This window comes from Sturnira hondurensis, unplaced genomic scaffold (genome assembly GCF_014824575.4).
Source record: "Sturnira hondurensis isolate 20B ecotype Veracruz unplaced genomic scaffold, ASM1482457v3 Scaffold0014854, whole genome shotgun sequence".
Lineage (NCBI taxonomy): Eukaryota > Metazoa > Chordata > Mammalia > Chiroptera > Phyllostomidae > Sturnira > Sturnira hondurensis.
Window position 1 is genome coordinate 4,826,240 of NW_028087485.1, and position 24,691 is coordinate 4,850,930.

Consider the following 24,691-nt stretch of genomic DNA (forward strand, 5'->3'; position numbering starts at 1 on the left):
CAACGACCCATTGGAATCAGGCCTTTAAAGATACTCTTCCAGGCAAGAAAGTGGGGAAAAGCTTGAGAGGCTAACCAGCGAGGCAACAGAGAACACGGAGGGTTTGTACATGGAGTATGTATGTGCACGTGGCCAGCGCTCAGGCCAAGAGGCAGACTGTGGGTGCCTAGCATCCATGGCCTTGTATAATCTTAACAAGTGAGATTTTAACAGGCACATGGAGGCTTGTTTAGATTAGTGTTCCCAGAAGATCAATCTGGTACCCGTGCGTGGAGGATGCGTCTCGGAGAAGGAATCCCATTCTGAGTCTACTGCACCAAGCTGGCCGAGAAATGATGACAGCCCGGTCTGCAGCACGAAGAGGGGAAATACGCCCGAAGACTGAGGCACTGGAGTTCGTCCAGTGACTGCTGCATAAGGCGGAAATGATTCCTCCAGGTGAAACTGAAAAAGGGTTAGGGAGAGCCTCAGTGTCACAGGAGACAAAAGGAGACAAAGTCAGGCAAAAATATAAATTTAAAAACTTCTTTACAAATAGTCAATGATGCATTTTTGTTCCTGCAAAGAGGCTATTTTCAGAAAATAGTATTTATTCCTTTAAAAAAATAAAATTCACCCTAAAGGCTCTTGATGTGTTGGAATAAATAATCACCAAGTGTGCCCAAAATTTCTGAGGCACTCTTCAAAAGAGAAAATGCTTAGTCTTCGTACCTAAGCTGCCCAGGCCTCGGCAAGCTGCTGCAGCAATGTAGATACATCAGAAACCAACTCAAAACAAATGCGGTGTCTGCAGGAAATACTGAGACATTTTCCCACCAGTTTTTAATGAAAGGAAACAATATTGAGAAGGTGACAGTTTCACGGTTTCTAATATGGGTAACTTCTGTAAGCAAGGCAGCATCAGAGATGCCAAAAATAGGGGATGCTGTGGTGGGCTACCCAGATTCCCCCTGGAGGACCAAGGTTCCCATCCTCCCAGACCTAGGGAGAGTACATGGCTGACAGTTTTCCACTGAATTGCTCATCATGAAGGCAGCCTGCATACGTTGGCTGATCATTTGGGGCTCGGTATAAAGCCCTGACTCCCTTAACCTAAGGCGGGGAGGGGTGCAGAGCATCTCGGAAGGGCCTTCCCAGCTCCGTAGACCCTAGAGGATTGGGCTGAGGCCTCCGTGCAGCTGCATCACAGAAACTCCTCCCTCTGCCCAGGGCTGTTCTGTCACCTCTCACAGGTGATGTCCCCAAGGGCATTCCCCAACAAACCTCTTGCACAGAAATCTCAGAGTACTTTTCCCTGGAAACACAAGCTATGCCACCTACCAGGTCCACAAACAGCCTTTGGTGAGCACTAATTACAGAGAATGAGGATGCCTTAAACACAATGAGCCACACTCCTGGCTTATTTTCTAAAACTGACCACACAGAGATGCTGTAAACAACACACAAACGATGATCTAAAGGACTCTGGATGTAAAGTTTATTTTATTAAAAGAATCATAGCCAGGGCAAATAAAAACGTGTACATTAACACCAAGAGCAGGAGTACAGATGACTGTCAGTTTTTCATTACTTGGACACTTAAAGCCACGGTTTTTTGGCTGTTTGTTTTTCCCTGTCACACTGCCCCGCAAAGCTGCTTGGCAGCGTCCCTTCACTAAGGCTTCACCACTGGGCAGAAAGCAATCGGACATCAAAAGATGCCTGTGTCCCCACTGCCATCTAATGGGTTCTTTGAGCATTAAGGTCTCCATTTTGCAATTGTCCCCCCCCCACCACCACCACATACACAACTGTTGAAACTATCAATAAAATGGCTAAATGTGACTATATCAAACTATGGGCCAACAGTCTTAATGGAGCAAATCTCTGGGTCTCATTTCAGCTTCTGCAAAGTCATATTAGTTGTCTTTTTCCTCTTTACATTTGTAAACATATATGTGTCCCCTACCACCTGTTATTGGATATAAGTATCCTTCAAAAAGAAGATTGTTCTATTATCCACTGCGCATAAAGGTGATGTGGAGTGTTCCAAGATTTTTCTGCAATAAACTTTTTCTAGATAAGTTAATTGGTAACATGCACCTGTGGTTGGGAAACACCCTGATCAATAATCAGGAGGGTGTTTTCGGGGGCTGTGCTGCAGACGAGTCCAGTTAACTCCGGTTTGAAAGACCATTTTAAGACTACCACTGGAAGCTATTACACAAGAAAGCCAGAAAAATGAAAAAAGCTGGTCACCACATCACACAGCAAGACCCACCGGAATCTCTCCTGTATGTGGGGAAGTCAAAGTAATTCTTTCTCATGCTTTCCTTCCTGGCCTTCAAAGAGATCCTGTGACTGCTTTGGCCTCCACTGCCCACATCTTCCTGCTAGGCCTTGACCCATCTAGCTTTTTACAGCCTTTTGTCCTTGACAACCACATAGGCTTTTGTAATTTCCAACATTACTTCTCAGTGGTTAAGCTACTGCAGCTCCTAGAGTTCCGCTCAACTATCTGCTGCTTTGCCCAGCCATTCTCCAAACATACAACATCCCTCAAAACTACTGTAAGCTAGCCCATGAATAATTCTATTTTGAAAAATCTGAAACACGCAGAAACATATAAAGACTAGTACAATGAACACATATGTCCTTCTATAATGACACTCAACCTTTTGCCACATTTTAATTCTTTCTCTCTCTATATATAATGTACACATACAAATACATAAATATTCATACATGCATGAATATTGTACAACCTAATTTTTTGGATGAACCATTTGAAGCTGTTACAGGTGTTATGGCACTTCATCCCTAAATACCTGAATAGGGTATTTTTCTAAGTAACCTGGGTAAGTTTCACACCTAAAATTAACAATAAAATTAACAATAATAAAATTAACAATAGTTCAATTATCATCCAAAATCCAGTCCATATTCAAATTTCCTAAAGTGTCCTCAAAGTTTCTTTTAGTTCTCTTTTTTCAAACCAAGACTCAATCAAGATTTGCCCATTGCATTTAATTGATTTGTCCTTTGTCTCAATTTAGAACAGTCTTCCACTATTTCTAATGACATTGACTTTTGAATAATTTAGGCCAGTTTTCTTTTGGAATGTCCTACATTCTGGATATGCCTGCGTTTTCCCTCAGAGTCATTTTACGTGTTCCTCTATTCCTGTATTTCCTATAAACTGGAAGGTGGGTCAAAAGGCTTGACTGGGGCTGGCTGGTGTGGCTCAGAAGATTGAGTGCTGGCCTGTGAACAGAAAAGTCACCGCTTCGATTCCCAGTTCAGGGCACATGCCTGGGTTGCGGGCTGAGACCCCAGCTGGGGTCATGTGAGAGGCAACTACTCAATACACCTTTTGCCCACTCATATTCCTCTCCCTCTCTCTAAAAATAAATAAATAAAAACTTTAAAATAAAAGGCTTTATTATATTCAGGTTAAGTATTTTTGGCAAGATCCCTTCATAGGTGATGCTGGAACATCATTGCTGTATCAAATCACAAGGCCTATGCACTCTGTTCCACCGCTAGTGGTGTTGTAATCGCTAGGTTAAGTTGGTGACGGCTGAATTTCCTCATTATAAGGTGTATCTTCCCCTCTGTAACTAAGTACTCTGTGGGGTGGTACTCTGACAGTGTGAACATCCTGCTTTTCCCTGCCTCTTCTTATAAGATGGGTTTTACCTTCTTTGGATAACCTATGCCCACACCATTGGGTACTACACATGGTAATTTTTCCATTTCTATTATTTCACCTACATGTATTGGCTGGCATTCTTCTACAAAGAAAAAAAATCCCTCTCCCACCTTTGATTCTGAGTGTCACTCTGGACTTACGGATTTAAAAAAAGACATACTCAATGCTTTGATAATAAATGACAGTCATTATTCTTTTTAAGACTCATATTGACTCATATTTGGCTAGGGAAGTCCCCTCTAGCTGGCCTGTGACCTTTTGACTTGATTCTGTTAGTCTGGGGACACTTCCTTGCTTTCTGACAAGATGTTCTAGGCTCACTTTTGTACTTTCTGGATCTGAGACCTGAAATCAACTATTGCTCCGAGACATGCTATTTCTTTTGTGGGGAGATGGCATCTAGATGGCACTCTCCACTGGAGTAACATTACATCTAAGAAATACACAGGATCTGGTAGAAGTAGGGCTTGCTTGAGTGTAGTTGGTAGGGTATGTGAATGTCATGCATGAGATGGACAGCAATTTGAACATTTCACCTAAAATGTCATATGGTGTGCTTGAGTATGGTATTGTTGTTACAGAATTACATATTTATGATTTTGTAATAAAAGATTTTTGTAATTAAAAAGGGGCGATATTTGCACTGGACCCTGTATCTATATATAAACAAGCCATCAGAGCACTCCCCCTCAAACTCTGTATTTTCTATTTTTATTTCCTCTTAAGAGTTTTAAACAACATATATTATTTACTTTATCTATACTAGAGTTTCAAAATTACATTACCAATAGTACTATTAGCAATACATCTGACGGTATTTTTTTTTGTTATTGTTCTGTTTGCCCTCAGAATATACTCCACGATGAATGGATGTAAAAGTACTATTAAACACCACTTTCAAAGAGGTCTAAAGAACTTTGAATGACTGCCATTTCTGATCTTGGTAAAGCCTCTGGCTATAATCCTTTCCAAACTGAAAGAACCCTTGCTTCCTGTTCTTAGTGGCACTTTCCTCTTCTTTAGTGGTACACATGAAACAGAACAGATGAATGTGCACATCCGAGACTAGCAAGGCAGCTCAGACTTACGTGAACAAACTCAGGCATGCTCTCACTGATGAGCTCCTGCACCAGTCAGCATCTATTTAAGGTTGTTTTTCCACAAACCTTAAGCGAGCGAGGCCTTATAAGAGTCATCCCAGGGTATGTTATCAATGCACTGTACTCCAAAATACTCAACAAGTACAAAAAGCCAGTGGCTTGCCCTGCAGCATATCTCCATGCAAACATTCAAACTACTTATTCTGACTAAAGAGGACAAAGGACATAAGCAGTTATTATGACTATGTACATATCTCTAATTCATCTCCTTAGGCATTTGTCAAGAGTAAACAATGTGGGCAAATCTGGGGCCACTCTTAGTTAGGAATACCATAAAAGCTAAATTAAAGAATGCAATCTTCCATTTGACCAACATGTATTAGTTTATTGCACCCTGCAGTGGATTGGCACATTTCCAAAGGCAGCTGCTATACTTTAATTTTCTTTAGCAGTTTGGAATTTTCTTTGAAAAAGGAAGTGAAAGTGAAATAGCTGTGTATTCTAATGATAATTTGGAGTCTTTAAATTTCATTTACTGCTGGGTTTCAATTAAATGAACACCAGGCTTAAAGAACTAGAGATTTTAAATACTGCTCTTTTTGAAGAACAAACATGACTAAATCTGAATGAGAATGTTTTAAAAATCAGACACTTTGAAAGTATATTTTGACACTTCAAAGGAGGTGGGAAGTCAGAATACCTATTTGAAGTATCGCTCTTAAGTCAGAGCTCGTATTTGCTCCAGTTTTGTCTTTAACTGCACAAAGAATCATCATGAAAATTTAATGAATATGTGTAAAAATGGTACCTGGTATACAACTGTTACCATCACAAGCTCTCTGTGAGGAACTAATATTCAATATAGCTTTTCTTCCCAAGTATAATCTATGTTGCATAGAGGGAGAGATTAAAAGCAATACTCAAAGCGAAAACTATCAAAATGATAAAAAAAACAATGCTATACTGGAGCTTATAACAAATATTTCCCTATTTTCTGATGGGGGGGGCGGGTTCATGAAGAGTTCTTATTGAAGAGACTTTTACACAATTGTAAACTTCATCTGATATTCAAGAAAGATCCTCCTGGGATTAACTTTATAAATACAATTAGAAAAGAGCAGTTGTCAAAAACAACATTATATTTTAAACAAATTTCTACTATATATTAAGGAAAAGTTCATCTTTCCGGTTTGTCTTTCTGCTTTAGCTACGCACTGCTGCCCTCTGCAGCATTCTCAATTCTTGCAAATTGTCACTCCAATCATTACAAACCCGGTTTCCATCTTGTAAATTATCTGACTCAAGAGGAGGGATATGTGTGTAAAAGGGAAGGCCCCTTCAAGGGAAAACAAAGAAACCAAGAAGGCACTAAGGCAAGATGTTGTTTCAGTCCAAAAGTTAGTCCATTTGAGAAGGGGCCTTCTTAAGAGACCTTCTGGTATTCATATAGTAGCCTGTGTCACAAGTCTGTATTCTTCTTTATAACTAGTTTCTAGTATTCACGTAGTAGCCTTTTTGGCATTCATATAGTAGCCTCTTTGTGTCACGGGTCTCTATCTTTTTTTATAACTAGTTTAATTGGGGGGGAAATGTACGTATAAAAATGGTAAATAGTATAAAGGGTAATCATTGAAAACATCTGGTTTCCACTTCAAAACTCTAGCCAGGCTTGTGAACTTACCTTTCATAAGTAATATATCATTAGAAACATAGAAACTTAGCGGACATTTCTTTTAAACACAAACGTAAGTATTTACTCTACTCTTTATCACTCAGGACTATATATAACTTCGTGATAGGTCCCTCTCAAGAGCGATCAACATATACAATGAATTTAAGCCAAACAGGTTCTAACAAAATAGGTTTGAAACAAATCACTCCAATAGGTTCTGCCACAATTTACTTTTTTGTTGCTACTACTGAGGTTATTATAAAAAGCGGTGGTTCTCAAACTTCAGCAGACACCAGGTTTACCTGTTCACCTGGCGTGCTTGTTAAAACAGGTTACAGAGCCCAGCCCCATAGTTTCTTTTTTTTTCTTAAATTAAGAATTTTTTAAAGATTTTACTTATCTTCAGAGGTGAAGGGAAGGAGAGGAGAGAAATATCAATGTATGGTTGCCTCTCGTGAGTCCCCCATTGGGAACTGGCCTGCAACCCAGGCATGTACCCTGACTGGGACTCGAACTGCGATTACGTGGTTCGCAGGCTCGCGCTCAATCCACTGCCAGCGTTTCTGATTCATGTTTGGGGTGGGTATGTTGAAAATTTACATTTGTAATATATTACCAGGCGACGCTGATGCTGCTGATAAAGGGACCACATTTTAAGAACAACTGGTACCAATGCTGCATTAAACCCCATAATTTCCATCTCCCAGCACTCCCCAAAGTGGATACACACNGGACTCGAACTGCGATTACGTGGTTCGCAGGCTCGCACTCAATCCACTGCCAGCGTTTCTGATTCATGTTTGGGGTGGGTATGTTGAAAATTTACATTTGTAATATATTACCAGGCGACGCTGATGCTGCTGATAAAGGGACCACATTTTAAGAACCAACAACTGGTACCAATGCTGCATTAAACCCCATAATTCCCATCTCCCAGCACTCCCCAAAGTGGATACACACGACCACTCTCCCGGAAACACAAGAAAAGATGGACAGCACCCCCCCAACCAAAAGAACAAACCCACGACACCCCCGCACCCCACAGCCGGAACTAGTAAAACGAACCTACACCCGGCGCCGGGCGCAGCCCAGCTACGCCATATCCTTCCGACTAGACCCCGCCCACTCTGCGTACGCAACTCGAATAAAGAAAGGCGGCCCATTGGGCGCCAAGAGTCCCGTGAATCTAGCCAAGTCTCGCGAGGGTTTTTAACGTCTCGCGAAACTTCACCCGCCTCCGTCTTCCTCCTGCCAGTGCCCGGCTTTCCTCCCCTCCCCCCCTCCGCCGGCCGAGTTCTTCCCAGACGAGTCGCCTTGTCGTCGTCGCGGGGTATTTTTCCTGCTGCTGCTGCTGCCGCCACTGTCGCCGCTGCAACCCCCGGGCTCGTTTGCCCTGACCCCTTCCCGCCGCCCCGCCCCCAGCCCCACGCAAGGTAACGAACTCGGTGAGGTAGAGAGTAAGGCCTCGCCGGGCGCGGCCTCTTCCCAGTCGTAGGAGGCCCGAGGCGGGGTTGCCGGCCGCGCTGGAAAGGCCCGGGCGCCGGCCAGAGTGTTAGGAGCCTCGGCCTCCTCTCCCACCCCTGGTTGGAGCCTCCATGCCGTGGCGGAGAACCTGGCTAACCCGGGGAAGCCGTCGGGCGGGGTTGGGACGCGGGAGGCCTCTGAAGGACAATCTCGACAGTTTCGGGCGGAACCTGTTTGGGGCTGTGGGGTCCCGGCCCCGCGGGCGTCCGATCGCTTCGTGCGTGCGTTTTCCGTGGGAGATGACGTTTGGATTTGGAGATCTGAAATAATCGGCCAAGTTGTGGCGGGCTTTGAGGTCTTGGGTGGATGGGGGGAGCAGCCCGGCTTCCTCTCGCTACCTTGGAGCCCTTCCAGATTCCAGGCTGTCGTTGGACGGGAACTGGAAGACAGGGAAGGGTCCTCTGAAACCCTGTGCGTTTGTTATTCCTCGAGAAAGGATTCACTGATATGTTCTCAAGAGGAGGAGGATTCTGATTTGGCGAAAGGCGCATTCCTTAACGATACCTAAATGGGAGAAGACTTGTACTGTTTCCTTTATTGAAGGAAATACATCTGCTCGGATAAGAGCACCTAAACACACTCATTAATCGAATAGTGCGTGTAAAGAGAGTTATTTGTGTAGTTAATCTAAAAGCCATTTATATTTGGCTTCGGAAGTATTCTTCAGTGCATATTTTTGGAGTCTCGACTCTTCCAACAGATTAGTGCTTTAGTGCTTTTTGGGGGGGTGGGGGTGAATGACAACCCTGCTACTTGAGCCTAACAGAGTGCCTTCCTTATTACGGGAGTTTTAAGAAAATTAGAAATTCTCTTTTCCCCCTTATCACTAAGTGTTTTCTGTTTCTCTTTCTGTATAGAATTTATGTGACATGGTTATGATATTCAGAATCCATTCCCTTGAAGTTGGTGGTTTGGCTTAGATAGCTTTTCTCTGAACTAACCAGTAGAGGTGATGGTGATACACGAAGCTGCAGAGAATTGTGAGTTGGGAGCAAAGTTGGTAAGGTGAATTCAGGAAGACAGGGAATTATTATCTTTATGGTACTTTTGTTGTGTTTGATTCGGTTTTCATGGCCTTACCCTTTTTTCCCTCCAGATGTCAGAGGATCTAGCAAAACAGCTGGCAAGCTACAAAGCTCAACTCCAGCAGGTTGAAGCTGCATTGTCTGGAAATGGAGAAAATGAAGATTTATTAAAATTAAAGAAAGATTTACAAGTAAGTATGAGGGGACAATAATAGTTATACTATTCAAAATGAGTAGTTCTGTGTTTTTCCAATGATTTATATTGCTTATCCTCTGGATATTCAAAGCATCCCTTGGAAGGTGGTATTTCCCCCTCCTTTTGTGTATATTCCCACAGAATGTGTGGCTTGTAGAAGTGGAGTTGCTTCCTCAGTTTGCATACGTCAAAATGAGTAGAGCATTGTCCTTTGTTATGTAAGTCCTATATTATTACAATTTTTTAAAATAGGTTTATTTTAGAAGTCTGTCAAACTTATTAGAGAAGAGATACATACAGCTTTACAGTGGGGAGTGCTTTTACATCTAAAATGTAAAAGAATTTGGTTCAAAGAGTAAAATTGAAGGAGAAAAATAAAATCTGATTAAGATTCTTTTTAATGCCACAAGATTCTTTGAAAACAGGAGTGTGTGACAAAGCTAGTGGGTAACACCTTATATTGAAAACACGTTATAAAAAATCAGAAAGATATTTGTTTTTTGTATAAACATTATATAATATTTGAACTTAAGTATAAGTTTTACAGTATAGTTGTTGACATTTGTTGAAGTTAAATTGAATCTATGTGAAAGGGATCTTAACTAGTTTGTCACAGAGGAATTCAGGAGGTGTCACAGCTACTTTTAAAAACCTGTGCTGGTTGAGGGGGTGGTTTGAGACAAATAAAGCCATAATAGTAAATGTCTGCTATTTTGCAGAATACTAAGTTGATTAATAAAAACATCACAATAAAATTTGTAAATGGTACATGGCTTTTCATCTTAACAAATTTGAGAACTTAAAATTTTGAACCTGATGTTTTGGAAAGTTTTAAAAGGTGTTTTGATTAGATGATCTTTCTTTGCTGAGTCAATGCAGAACTTTGATCATCTGTGTCTTAAGTAATCCTTTTTGTTTTTTATCATCTTTTGCCCATTAAAATTATTAATATTTTAAGGATAAGAGAAGTTCAGACAAATGAAAATTGTTTGGCATGGGGATCCAGATTCAGAATTCTGGAAGAGCTTATCTGGGCATGATTAAGATGTTGAATATTTTCAGGTTCAAATTCTAGATGTAGGATAAAGTTACATACGGTTACATGAAAGTACCTTATTTTTAAAAACACAGAAAACAGGACCCCTTTTTAGTGTATGGAAATCAGGCCAGTGGATTTCAGGGTGGTAGTCAATAAGGAGATATTTGGGGAAAACTTTTACCCACTCATAGGCCAACTTTCTTGTCTCAAGGAGAGATCTGGGCATGCCCCTGTTATCTTTTACCATTTTAAAAGCAGGGGTTTTTTTTCTTTGAAGAAAATGAAAGATTGTGTGCAGTGTGTGTATTGGGAGAAAGGGTCTGTGTGGCACTGGTCAAGCAAATTTGCAAGTGAAAGTTGAAACAGCGTTATGATTATGAGGTCTTTTTAATGCATCTAAAATAGATTGTCAGAGCCTGGGCAGAATTGCCGGATAATGACATGATCTATAGTGGAAGTACTGTAGAGAGAGAGACTGATGTGGTGGGCCTTGTAGTAAGCACATAAATGGCTTACTTAGGACTGAGTGAATAAGGCCTTGGGGGTCATTTATCTATAAAACTTTCTCTTTCTATAACCATTTAGAGTAGCATTGTACAATAGAACTTTCTGTAATGACGGAAATGTTCCGTAGCGGCTGTGTAGTGCTGTGGCCACTAGGCACATGTGGCTATTGAATATTTGAAATATGACTAAGGTAAAAAAAACATGTATTTTAAATTTTATTTAGTTTAATAACCACATATGGCTATCTTATTAGATGGCACAGGTTTATAAGCTTAAGTTCTAACACTTCAAGTACTAGTAATACAGAAAGTTTTCCTGACCAAACTTGATCACATTTTCTTTTCCTCATAGCTATCGTGAGAAAAATTTTCATTTTGATTACTAGATTTAGGTCTGTTTTGAACTGAAAACTACAAAGACAAAAGGCAACATTTAAGATTAGATGAAATGCCGAACAGTGTTTGAATATCTGCTTCTACCTAGTAATTGTCTCCTGTTACAGCTTCTATTTAAAATGAGTTTTAAATTTTTCGTTTTTTCTTCTCTGCTTCCTGGGCTATACCTCAGGTCATTGATATTTAATTCTGGCTTTTATACTTGCTAAAAGGCCTGTTCAGACTCATTGAGTTTGTGGCCTCCTTTGTTTTTTTTGTGTTCCTATTATGGAATATACTTATTCTGGTTATGAATTTGTTTGGCCTTTTATTTATGGCAAATACTCTTTCTGCACTTTTTTCATTGACTTCCATTTTGCCAGTAAGGCTTCCATTTTTACCTCTTATATACTGTTTTTCCTATAGAATAAATTTACTCAGCAGGCACCAAATTGATCTACCAAAGTTCTAATTGCCTTTCTTTTTTACTTAAAAGAATGGGTATAGTAAAATATAGGCTAGCTAGCTGACAAGCTCCCCAGGCAGTCTGTGATAATCAAAAAAATAATCTATTAAGCTGTTTTGCTGAATAAAACTGGTTCTAAAGGAGGCAGGGGTCAAGTCACTTGTCTCATATATTACAGTGGCTCTCTGCATCCCCGAAACGCCTTCCTTCAGTAAGCAGAGTGCTTGAGTGCATCCCTTTTGACCTGCTGATATGTAGATCACAACATCTGATGCTTCCTGGAATTGCCGATTACTGTAACTGCTGCCCATCTGTCAATGAAGGAGCAGTTTCAGAACTCAGACTTGGGGGAGGAAAAGTAATTAATGGTATGTACCTTTAAGAACCCCCTCATACATAAAATAGTTTCTCTGATACTTTGGTCCATATGCACATGTGAAGAAAAAAACTCAGAAGGGTCTTCAGAGTTTGTTGGGAGGGATATGTAAAACATGGCAAAGGACAACTAGGGATAAATGTAGATTTTTTAAAAAGTTATTTCAGTCCAGGGCTCTGAAAATGTTTTATAACATGTGTAACATTTCAGGAGATTGTATGGGTTCTTGAGTCAGGCTTACATTAGATTACATTCCTGGCCCTAAAAGTGATTAATTAAAAACAAGACTAGATAATTTAATCTGTTTTGTATAGTACCTGTTATATTTATTTGGAAGTTCTTTGCTTTATTTGCAAAGAAACATCAAATTAAAAGATATTTGAATGGCTACTTGGCACCTAATAAAACTTCATTAAAGATACTACTCTACTAAGTTTTTAATTCAAATCTGAGTCTTCTGTTTGTTTGTTTGTTTTTTTCCACAGAATTTTTTAATTAACAAAACTGACCTTTCTCCAAGGATTTAACATCCCTCCCTTTTTAGGCTCAAATATTAGTTTTTCAGGAATAACCAGGAAGATTGACACTCGTAGGCAAGAGGTAATGAATATTCTTGGCTACTGAACCAGAACTACTATTTATAAAACTTCAATGGGAGCTGGAAAAAACTCAGTACAGAGTTCATTTTTCTCCCCAAACATACACGGTGATGTTTTAAGATATTTTATGTGCAGTAGTGGGAAATATGTATGTAGGTTCTTAAATAAGATGATGCATAATATGGGTCTTTATTAGTGTAAAAATATAGTAGATAGGTAGCAGATATATCATTTGTACCATTTACATTTTTTTAAACTAGCCCTGCCAAATATCTTCAAATGAAGCCAATAAATGTAAGCCTGAATTACCAAAAATGTTTGCCACACAGAAAGATATCACTTGCTGTGTGTGTGAGCATTTATTTTTCCTTTTAAATGAAGCTGTGTTAATGTGCTTATTAACATTAAGGTATTGGGATACTTTAAATATAACCTGGTAACTTGCTTACCCAGATGAGGTAAGCTTTATGGTAAATGAATAGGAAGACTAATGGCTTTTTATATATGCCTACAGTATTTTAATAGAAATGTGTATGAGCAGGAACATTTTTATTAATAAGGCTGCTTCAAATGTTTTGGGACTTTGGGGGCTGTGGGGCATGTTGGCTAGGCAGTTAATAGTGGTGTGATCTATAAAACAGTAGTTACATGAAATATATGTGACAATGATGTGAATTAAAGTGATCTTGACTCTAGCTCAGTCCTTCATAACTGACTATTGCTCATCTTTACAGAGATCTATGTAGCTGAAATTGACACTTAAAAAAATGCTCGGTATAAGCTCAAGTCTATCCTATTTCTATTAGTATTTGAGGTTAATTAAGTTGAAAGGCAGCTGTCTGGGTTTAAATCCCAGATCCACCAATGTATAAAATAACTATTTCAGTTTCTACATGGTGATAATCATAATACCTACATTATAATATTGTTATGAACTGCAAATAAATGTGTAGAGTACTTAATAAGTACTCTATATGTATTATAGTATTCTATAGAGTATTTAATAAGTACTCTAGTATTATAGTACTCTATATGGTAAGAGAGCTGTCATCAAAAAATGAAAGAACTTGTTGAAAATAGGCAACAATGTGAATTATAAAAATAGTGTTACGGTTTTTGTTTTTCCTTTTTAGGAAGTTATAGAACTAACCAAAGATCTTCTGTCAACTCAACCTTCAGAAACTCTTGCAAGTTCAGACTGTTTTGCTTCTGCTCAGCCTACTCATTCATGGAAAGTAGGGGACAAGTGTATGGCAATCTGGAGTGAAGATGGACAGTAAGTGTAGAAAAAAAACTAACTATAACATGAAATAATAAAATACAATGGTAAGATATTTTATTCAGTTTAAACTACCCTATTTTAATCTTCCTATATAGCCAATATGGTTCGTAGAGCCAATTTGATTCTTGGGTGGTTATGATTAATACAGTTTTATTTTTACCATTGGATTACGTTTGGGGGCAGAAGAATGGCTAGGATTCTAGAGAAAAGAAAAGCTAAAAGCAGAGGAAAATGAATGGATATTTAAAAAAATAATCTAAATTCTTTTTTCCTCAACTTGAAAATTGAGTGAATGGTTGGCTGTCTTAGGTGTCTATGAAGTACATGCACTGAAATTATTTCTGTAAGAAATATCTTTTGTCAAAGAGATTGACTAAAGGACATTCAGTTGATGTGCAGGAAACTTCCCCATTGGTTAGGACTTCCTTTTAGGATAGCAGATGGCAAACTCCAGCCACTCCTGCATTAGCTTTGTCTAAGTACTGTTTGATTATAGAACCTTCGTTTTAGACACATGTAGTTGTTGAATCACTGCAGTATAAATCTTGTAGGCTGAGTATTAAACCTTTACTCACCTGCTTACAGCCATGATATCTTTACAGGTGTTATGAAGCGGAGATTGAGGAGATAGATGAAGAAAACGGCACCGCTGCGATCACCTTTGCTGGCTATGGCAATGCTGAAGTGACTCCACTGTTGAACCTCAAGCCTGTAGAGGAAGGAAGGAAGGCAAAGGAGGACAGTGGCAGCAAACCCATGTCAAAGTAAGTGACTTTTTAGCATTTCAAGTGTAGTCTTCCCCAGTTAGGTATTTGAGGTGGCTGCAGAATCTACTCAGGTTAGTTTAGGGTAAGAAGATTGTAATACTGTTTACCATTATTTTGAAAATTAGCAATGTAAGGTCATTCATTCTCTATATTTGTATGCTTAGATAAGGTAAGGACATTGGGGTTCCCACTTCGGCATTTAATAAATATTTCTTAAGCAGATACTATATATACTATCACTAACCCAGATGCTGGGGTTCCACCACAGTGAAGACGAACTCGGGCTTTGTTCTGACTTTGTTCATTCATTCATTTATTTAAAAGATTTTATTTATTGTTAGAAGGAAAGGGAGAAAGAGAAGGAGAAAAACATCAATGTGTGGTTGCCTCTCACATGGTCCCCACTGAGGACCTGGCCTGCAACCCAGGCATGTGCCCTGACTGGGAATCGAATCAGTGACCCTTTGGTTCACAGCCCACACTCAATACATTAATCTGTACCAGCTACAGTCTGACTGAGTTTATAGTCTAGACAACAAAATACCTAAAGAAGAACTTCAATAGTAAAGTACAGAAGTTTGGAAGAAAACACAGTGGTTACTTTAAGGAAACAAAACAGACAAGGTCCCTAAACTTCACCTAGTCATTAGAGCAGATATCTTTGAGAAAATGACATCTAAACTTCAGAGATTTGGAAAGGAGTTAGCCAGCTAAAGACCTAAAAGATAGGACTTTGAACAAGCTGTTTATTTTGTTTCCTTATCTGTACAACAGAGATAACAGTATCTACATGATGGGCTTGTGAAGATTAAATAGCATTAGTAAAGCATGCAGCATTATTCTTGATCAGTAGTACAGTAGTAAAGTCTCAGTAATGTTTACTTTTAAAAAGAAAAATAAGGTGAGAACACAGAGGTAACAGAAATCCCTATGGTGAAAACTTGGGGCTTGGGGATGGGTGGTTTGACAAGAGGGTGGTTAGAGAGGTAGCAGCCAAATGATAAAAAGCGTGAAAGCCACTGATGTGCTTTGGGTGGAGGAGATAGGATGTGATCAGATTGGCGGCAGAGAGAAGGCTGCCACTGCTCCAATTCCCCGGTGCAGATGGTGGCCTGAACCCAGGAGTGAAGATAGCGAAGTGTACAGTTTGACAGGTATTTAAGAGGCAGAATTAACATTTTGGTTAAATTCTGCATATATGCCACCATTGGCTGTCTTTTGGATTTGACAAGAGTTTTCAAAACTTAAGTTACTACATAAATATATGTGAATTTATGAAAGTTGTTGCCTATTAGAATAACATTCGATTAAGCATCCCAGTAAGAAAATCATTGTAGAACAACGTAACATCTCTATATTTAGTTTTTGATATCTGTAAAAAGTCACACTTAGCTTTATAGTGATGATTCAAAGGAATCTAGATCTTACTGCCTCTTTTTAAAACAGGATTTATTTTTAGAGAGAGGGGAAGGGGAGGAGAAAGGGAGAGAAACATCAGTGTGTGGTTGCCTCTTGCACACCCCCTACTGGGGACCTGGCCAGCAACCTAGGCATGTGCCAGACTGAGAGTCAAACTGGTGACCCGTTTGGTTTTGCAGGCCAACACTCAGCCCACTGAGCTGCACCAGCCAGGGCTTATTGCCTATTTTTACAGACCTCTTTCTTCGTCCTTTTTTGTTGAGAAGTCAATTGACTGAGCAGACTTATTGTGAGAGCTTTGGGCTCTGATCTTGTTTACTGTTTTGGGGAAACCCCAGTTTTTAAGAATTGTTAGCTGTGATTTCCTTTTGTGCTGCTGTGCTCTTCCAATCTAAGTGAAATTAGTTTTATGTTCATCTAATCTCTTCATACACTTTATCCAGATGCAGCATTATTATACTTGCTAATTGTCCATTTTTAGAAATTGGTAGAAGGTTTAGACATCTATTGACACTCATTTGTAAAACACACTGGCCAAAGCTGTGTAGACATTAGATAAAAAGTCGTAGTTGAAATATCTGCAGTGGGTAATAGATTATATTTCAGAGTTTCCAAGGATGCTGTGTATTTCAAAAAGACATTTGTTAGCACTGGGTGATTGGCACTGATGTTAGTGCTTTTTGTCATGGGGAGAAGAGTATATAAGTTTATTAGTTTTCTGAGTTTTTGTTGTTGTTGTTGTTGTTTTGTACTTCTAAATATACCCAAGGAAGTCATCTTTTAAATCTTAAGAGTTAACATTTAGTTGTTATTTCCACACAGAAAAGAAATGATTGCCCAGCAACGTGAATATAAAAAGAAGAAAGCTTTGAAAAAAGCACAGAGAATAAAAGAACTTGAGCAGGAGAGAGAGGACCAGAAAGTGAAATGGCAGCAATTTAACAACAGAGCCTATTCTAAAAACAAAAAAGGCCAGGTTAGTAAATCCTTTTATCATACTTTATAAATTTGAAAAGTGCAACTGCCATTAAAATAACTTTAAAATGAAAAAGGGGGTACATAGATTTTAAGAAATACATAACTGGATTTTTTTTAAGATTTTATTTATTTTTAGAGGGGAAGAGAAGGAGAGAAGGACAAAAATATCAATGTATGGTTGGCTCTCGTGAGTCCCCTGCTGGGAACTGGCCTGCAACCCAGGCATGTGCCCTGACTGGGAATCGAACTGCGGTACTCTGGTTCGCAGGCCCACGCTCAATCCACTGAGCTACACCAGCCAGGGCACATAACTGGATCTTAAATTCAGAATCCTCTTCAATCTTCAGTTTGGCTCATTAAAAAAAAAAAATCTTCATTAGCCACTGTCTGTAGTAGAAACACTATGAATGAGAGTTTATATCAAGAATTACAAAAGATCTAGTTTTTTTTTTAATCTGTAAACTAAAATTTGAAAAATTATTTGCTGTCTTATCACTTAGAAGGGAGTGTGCTGAACCATAACCTGCTCTGTTAACATGCCTTATGCTGGACATCACTGGTAGATTTTATTTAAAAGAGCACTCAGGTTCCCTTGATACACTTTTCCTTCTAAGTGTATTTTGCAATTTTTATTGTTTCCAAAACTAATCAAGAGTGATTTCTATTTTGTTTCCCCTAGGTAAAGAGGAGTATTTTTGCTTCACCTGAGAGCGTAACTGGCAAAGTTGGAGTAGGAACTTGTGGAATTGCTGATAAACCTATGACACAGTATCAAGATACCTCTAAATATAATGTCAGGCATTTGATGCCTCAATAATCAGAAAAACTGTTGGATTTCATCTCTGCAGGGCTTTACATTTACCTTTTTATCCTTATATTTTTCTAAAGGTAAATTATTTGTTAGATGAGTAAGGAAGATACCTTGTCATTATTTGACTTCAATAGAATGAAACTTGAAGAAATTGCATATTTGATCATTGCTATTCATTTAACTTTCTTCGTTACTACTACCACCACCACCACAGTTTCCTCAAAGTCTGTTGGGTAGAGCAACTCTTCTAGACAGATGCTGCTTAAATAAAGCACTTAAATGAATTGTTGATCTTCCTAATATCACCCCCACTTACCTGATGGCATATGCTTTTTGTAAAGTCCTAACTTGGAACTTTCAGAACCTTTGAACTTGCCACATATTCTAGCAGTTCAGTGGAACATCAAGGCAAAACACCAAACTTCTACAGATCTCATTTTTTTTCCTTATCTTAAACTTAACTATTGGCCACTTAAACCTAAAAATAGATTAATTTCTAAATGGCAAAGTTTGTTTTGAGGTTTTTTCTTGTATAACTTGTTTCCCAAGCCATCTCTAAAATTGATCCAGCTCTTTTATTCTTTTCATTGAGTTTTAGTTTTATGTAAGAAACCACATTTAGGACCAGCTGCCTTTTCTAATGTCTTTCTCTTTTCTCTCTCTCGTTCTCTCTCTCTCTCTCTCTCTCTCTCTCTCTCTCTCCCCCCCCCTCCCCCCCCCCCGTCTTCACCCCTCACCCCCTCTTTCTTTTTTATACATTTGCTCTTCTTCCTGTGTTGGTTTTTCACTTATGGTAGTGGTACCATTTTTTGGATGTGAAATGTTTATATGAGAAAACAAAAAGCTGATGTATAGCCAGCCCTGTATACAGTGTAGATACTATTTTTGTAAAAAAACAAAAAAACATAAACCAAGGCTAAATTAATGAACAAGAGTACTGAATGTTTCATCATTAAAAATTTACTGTATTTCTTGTGCATTAATCTGACCATAATTTCCCCTGTACATTATGTTCATGTTAGCTGAATTTGGAATTTTTGTTAACTAGATCAAGTTGTCAGCATTTGCTGGTGTAAGTGAACATCACAGTTATCCTGAGTTGAGTTTAAGCCAAATATATGCGTAGAAAAGGATCTTCCTATTAATGGAAGATGATGATTTTTTAGGATGTGTTAATTTCAGTTTTTGTATGTTTAACTTTTATTAAATAAAATGTTTAAAAAATCTCCAGGGTGTGTCCTCAGAAAGGTGTAAAGGCTTAGCTGCCAGCATTGATAATAATTAAGCCTCACTGTACTTGCATACATCATTTCCACAGAAGAGAATGAGTATGATAAAGATTTCAATAAATCCTTTTGTACTCCTCTTCCATTTAGACATAAGAAATTGGATTCTAAAGGTTAAATCAGTTTTATTTCAAGGACTTGAACTTTGTATAGAGTTGGCAAATTTTTGGTAAAATGGGAAGAATTTTTTATTTGATGAATTTTAATTTTTTTTTTGGTAAATTGAAACTTTCAGGAGGATAGTGGTGAGAGGTAGAATTTTTCATCACGCTCCTTCACCTTCCAACCCAGGAGATTACTTTTACTTCCTTTAACTTATGGTCACAGGGATAGAATAAAAGGTGAAGTGTGTTTTAAATACAAGGTCCAAATTACAGTAAAAAAATAGGGCACTTAGCCTGAAAAACTTATTAAATATACTAATGTTCTTGTTACTAGTTGTAATATGCTAATAATCAGTAACATCCTTGAAGGACTGCAATGGAACCCTTTTATTTAAAAACACAGGACAGACATTTGGTATAATTGAGTGACCACACCAAATGGGTTTAGGTGAGATCATTTTAGTATGATTGTCATTCACCTGGTGCTTGTGTGTTGAGACTTGTATCTTGTTTGACCTATGGACCTTTTCTGCATATTAATTTTTTTGGAGGGCTTTGCAGTAGGACAAGGAGCAAAGGTAATTGTATTCTATGACATTTTTTTTCAGGAGCCTTTGTGTCAAAGACTTAGGCATCAGGATGATAGTGTTTCTGGACTAGAAAGTTAGGATGCCTGCGGTGACAGAGTACCTCTCTTGTGTTAAAGTTGAGAAGATGCTTAATGAGAAGCATTTCATGATACCTGTAGTATCTTACAAATGAAGGTGGTTAAGCTCTCAAGTGTTCTGAAACCAACTCTGACACTTGGTCTTACGAAGTTTTGTTACAAAATTTAGAGTTAAGAAGGGAGGCTAGACAAGCTTGGTAATTGACAGATCCAATGGTTAGTCATGTATGGCCCCCAAGTAGCTATGATTGCATGCATCTTTTCAAAAGTTGACATTTCATTGTGTTATTGGAGAGTTCAAGGAAAGAACAATCCTACTACTCCCGAATAAACAATTTAAAATTATATAAATAGCCCTGGCTGGTGTAGCTCAGTGGATTGAGCGCGGGCTGTGAACCAAAGGGTCGTGGTTCAATTCCCAGTCAGGGCACATGCCTGGGTTGTGGGCTTGGTCCCCAGTGGGGGCCATATGAGAGGCAACCACACACTGATGTTTCTCTCCCTCTTCTCTTTCCCTTCCCCTCCCTGTAAAAAATATTTTTAAAAAATAAAATTGTACTAATCACAGATAACATGCTTTTAAAATTAACATGTGGAAAGGTATGTTAGCAAGGATTTGAGCCAGACTGCTGTGTTTGAATCCTGGCTCCCTTATTACCTGTGTGCTTGACTCCTTGCTGCTTCAGTTTTCTCAGCTGTAAAATGAATAATTCCTGTTTCATTAAGTTGTAAGGATGAGTGAGTTAATATGTGTAAGTGCTTAGTAGAGTACCTGGCATATGGTAAGCACTGTAGAAGTGTTGGCTGTTGTGCAGAGTGGTAATGGTGAATTTCTGATCTTTTTCCTTAATTTGAACAGCAATTTGTATTAAAATGGGTAATACAAATACCCATTGCTTACAATTTGTGGCCCCTAATTGTAAACATTACTGATATGTCCAATGACCAAACTTGTATATCCTAGTAAAGTTTAAGAATTTTATATTAGAATATCTTAGGGCATAATCCTTAATGTGAAGGGAGTACAAGTTATACTTGTTTCAAAATAGGGCTTCCTAGGTACTACCCCAGACCTGTCAAAGCTAAGGTGTAGCTGTCACTCCGCAGGTGATTCTGATGTGCATTCCTGGCTGAGATCCATGTTTTGGTGTAAATACAAGTGTGGGCAAAAGTGGGTTTACTGTGACATTCTGAGTTAATAAAGCTATTGTAATAATCATAATTTGGATGTCTTTTTCCATACACAATAAACCTACTTTTGCTCACCCCATATAAAAGCAGTTTAATTTTTGAGATTGAAGAAAAAATTACCTTAAGTGTCAGTTTTCTTAGCCCAAGTATGAAGACTAGGCATTAAGTTAAAATGCATTTTCATCTTAATGCATTTTCATTGTTTATTGTAACATTAAAAAAAAACCCTTGTTTTTCACACAAGGGTGTCCATGTTTCCTTCACAATGCAGTTTTAACTTGAGTGTGTTCACCTTTAATAAAGCAAAGGAGCCTGGCTGATGTAGCTCAGTGGATTGAGCATGGGCCTGTGAAGCAAAGGGTCGCTGGTTCAGTTCCCAGTCAGGGTACATGCCTGGTTTGCAGGCCAGGTCCCAGCAGGGGACACATGAGAGGCAACCACACTGATCTTTCTCTCCCACTTTCTCCTTTTCTCTAAAAATAAAATATTTTTTTAAAAAATAAAAACCATCAGGTAACAAAGGAAAATCATAGTTTTTTGTAAATTGTTTGTAGATTGTAATTATAAAAGGTGACAAGCATTTGCAAATTCAGCCAAAAAAAATTTTTTAAAGCTTTGATTTTACTCTGCCTTAATTTGGATATTAAATGAAAGTTAATTAAAACCAAGGTTTTACAGTTAAAATCTAAATCTAGAGTTCAATAAATACCTGATCAATTTGTGTTAAATACACTATGAAGCAACCAATTACTATAAATGGTAATTTACAAGTTAAATGTGAATATTATTTAGGATTTTTGAGTTGCAAGCTAAACTGAATTTTTACTGCAGTAGAGAAGAGCATAGCAGGCAAAATAACAGGTAATACAGTAGTTGAACAGAAACCCAAGTAATTGAATCCTTATATTTAAAAAGTGTATGTGTGTATACATATGTTCTAAGGTTCAGAAATCAATATTGACATGCTAAGAATCTGTTTTGGCCTGGCTGAAAATACATAGTAAAAGAAAACATGAGATGGAAAGTGTTAGGTTTCTGTGAAGTTCTTCAATATGCCTTCTCTGCCTTTCAGCTTACATATACAGAGGTGGTTCTTTTGTGGCCTTTGAGGGCAGCAAAGCGGATCTGAGAGTAACACTGGGCTTGTGGTAGTTGACAGCTCAACTAGCTAAAAATATCTAGTTACAGATACTTACCTTTCAGTTCCCAGGAAATAAACTGGTAATTTACTTCCACCGAACACCTCACCAGTTCATTTTTATGAAACCAGAGCAGACTTAAGTTACTGGATATATTAAAATTATAATTTGTATCCTCAGTCTTTTTTAAGAGCACAGCTGAAGCCATGGTTATACTCATTATGAGAAAAGGTTTGCCTTTTGTTTGAAGAGCTCTTCTTCAGCTTGAGGCCAAACGTGGATTGCTGGCTCATGATTTCCCTTTTTCAGTGAAACTGATACGCTTTTTATCCCCACCCCACCCCCCACCCCCGCCGGCCCATTTCAAGCCCTGTATTCATTTTAGCAAAATGCAGTGAATTTCTGACCAGAGAAACAAAGAATTTAGGCTTGGAGAAAATGCTTGACTCGTAAGTCCTAAAACTATGGGTTGAAGCCTGAGAGCTGCAGCTAGGCTGGTCGAGACGGTAACTGTCCAATTGTCATTGCTCAAAAGTATGCAGGAAGCAGGAGTATCACTTTGGTTCCTTCCGCCCAGTTTTGCCCTCCCAAAGTACTGTCAGGTTTAGTTGGCCTTGCTCTCAAAGTGTGATGAAGCCGGTAATTTAGAAGAAACCAATGACTTAAATTTGTAGTATTTATAGACACTTCATAGACATTTTATTTATGGTTTTGTTTTCACAGTGCCATTCTGGGTCCTGGTTTGAAAATCCAAAATAAATGTTTCAGGTATTGGGCTGGCCAAAAGTTTTAGTTTTTCAATACAATAGCCATGGAAGTGCTTAATTGTTCCTAACTTCGAAACAATTTGGCCAGAATGTATTGTGATAGCTGTCATATCATCATGTTTAAAAAAATCAAAATTGGCGGATTTCTGTGCAGCCATTTTAATATTGAAGATGGAAGAAAGTAACAATTTTGGCGTATTATGCTTATTTCAAGAAAGGCAAAAATGCCACTGAAATGGGGAGAAAGATTTGTGCGCTGTATGGGGAAGGTGCTGTGACTAATGGAACATGTCAAAAGTGGTTTGCAAAGTTTCTTGGTACTATTGACATTTTGGCCAAATAATTCTTTGCTATTGGGTTGTCATAGGCATTAGATGTTCAGAGCACCAATGGCTTCTACACAACTAGAAGCCAATAGCAGGAGGTAGCTAACACACAGTACCCAAATCAATAAAGTTATTGGTATAAATGAAAAAAAAATGTGTCTCTTACTTTACAGACAGTAAAAGGACTTTTTGGCTAACTCAATATTACCCTATCAATACAGACTTCAAGTGTTCTTCCATAGCTCTGAGATTGAGGAAATGAAAAAAATTGCAAAATTCTAGGAAGTTAGCTGGTTATTTTTAAAAAGATTCATTTAAAGCCATTTCCCTTGATAATATGATTCTATATAAAGGTAAAACGACCAAGAAGCTATCAGCCAGTACATACATTTTGAATTATACTGATTGATTAAAAGAATCAGATGTATTCCATCAGAAAACTGGTTTCCTGTTAGATCTGGTATATGAGACAGGAAGATCCCTCCCGCCCCCCTTGGCAAGATGAGCACTAAAGATTAACTGGAGCATTCAGTTATGCAATGGTTACTATCAGTGAGTGACATGCTCAAGCTCAGGTTAGTCCCTCCTCCCCTCTTTTAGAAAGATCAGGTAATCACTAACACCGATGATACATCAATCTTATAAAGGCTTTATTTAAAAAATCGTATACGACATCAAACTTGACTTCTTACAAAGTATAACCTGCCATGGAATTTTGTGAAAACGAACCATTTTATTTAATAGAAAGTCGTCCTCTGCAATACCTACAGTCAGAATAACTAAAATTCATGATCAAGGGTGGGGAGATTAGAAGATTGCCTTCATCAGAGGAAGTAGAGGAGTACATACCTCTTGTCATTTTGGTGCTACAAACGCCTAGATTGAAGAAGGGGTAGTAATTTACATGTATCAATTTTAATCCTTACAACCTTTTGAGATGGAGGTAGTATTTATCAACTTTTCAGGAAGAACAGTCTCCATAAAGAAATTAAGTAACTTGCCCAGGGTCCTTAACAAATACTAGAACTGGGAATTAAAGTGACCAAAACCCTTGTTCTTACCATATTACGCTGTTTTTGGTAGAGAGTATGAAATTTTTTAGGTGGAAGGTGAAAGAAAAAGGCAGCTAGTTGCTCCAAGTAGAAGAAAAACTCGGCAGAAAACCTTCCCTAAGGGGCTAGACAATTTTCTCATTCGAAATGACCCAGGAAGCTGTGTGGAGCTTGGCCTCAATAATCATCACTAAAAATGCCTTCATAATCCTAAAAGCTATCATTGTCACTGGGGGAGTTATAGCTTTTCTTTTTCTTTTTTAAAGATTTTATTTATTTATTTATCTTTAGAGGGGAAGGAGAGAGGGAGAGAAACATCAATGTATGGTTGCC

At 38.4% G+C, this 24,691-nt stretch overlaps 1 protein-coding gene and 1 long non-coding RNA gene across 3 annotated transcripts; one reads left to right on the forward strand and one right to left on the reverse strand.

The window, feature by feature from the left end:
• Positions 1-7,706: 7,706 nt before the first annotated feature.
• SMNDC1 (survival motor neuron domain containing 1) lies at positions 7,707-18,126 on the forward strand. 2 transcript variants are annotated; one of them, XM_037063963.1, is made up of 6 exons: positions 7,707-7,896; positions 9,084-9,203; positions 13,703-13,845; positions 14,454-14,615; positions 16,860-17,013; positions 17,695-18,126. In XM_037063963.1, exons 2-6 carry the CDS (start codon positions 9,084-9,086, stop codon positions 17,830-17,832), a joined length of 717 nt encoding a protein of 238 aa, XP_036919858.1. In that variant the 5' UTR covers positions 7,707-7,896; the 3' UTR covers positions 17,833-18,126. The 2 variants fall into 2 exon arrangements, with proteins under 2 accessions (XP_036919858.1, XP_036919859.1); XM_037063964.1 differs by lacking the exon at positions 7,707-7,896 and adding an exon at positions 11,773-11,962 and having other exon boundaries at positions 9,117-9,203.
• Positions 18,127-18,359: 233 nt separating this feature from the next.
• On the reverse strand, positions 18,360-18,636 carry LOC118999429 (uncharacterized). The gene is made up of 2 exons (XR_005069104.1): positions 18,557-18,636; positions 18,360-18,476 (listed from the first exon to the last, which is right to left on the reverse strand). It is a non-coding gene; the product is annotated as an uncharacterized LOC118999429 (long non-coding RNA).
• Positions 18,637-24,691: the final 6,055 nt, after the last annotated feature.

What these genes read in the sequence shown, in the direction of transcription:
- SMNDC1 (XM_037063963.1), top strand. Translation starts at nt 9,084, where the DNA reads ATGTCAGAGGATCTAGCAAAACAGCTGGCAAGCTACAAAGCTCAACTC. An exon ending in AATTAAAGAAAGATTTACAA is followed by an intron (nt 9,204 to 13,702) that starts GTAAGTATGAGG and finishes TTTCCTTTTTAG; the next exon opens with GAAGTTATAGAACTAACCAA. An exon ending in GGCAGCAAACCCATGTCAAA is followed by an intron (nt 14,616 to 16,859) that starts GTAAGTGACTTT and finishes ATTTCCACACAG; the next exon opens with AAAAGAAATGATTGCCCAGC.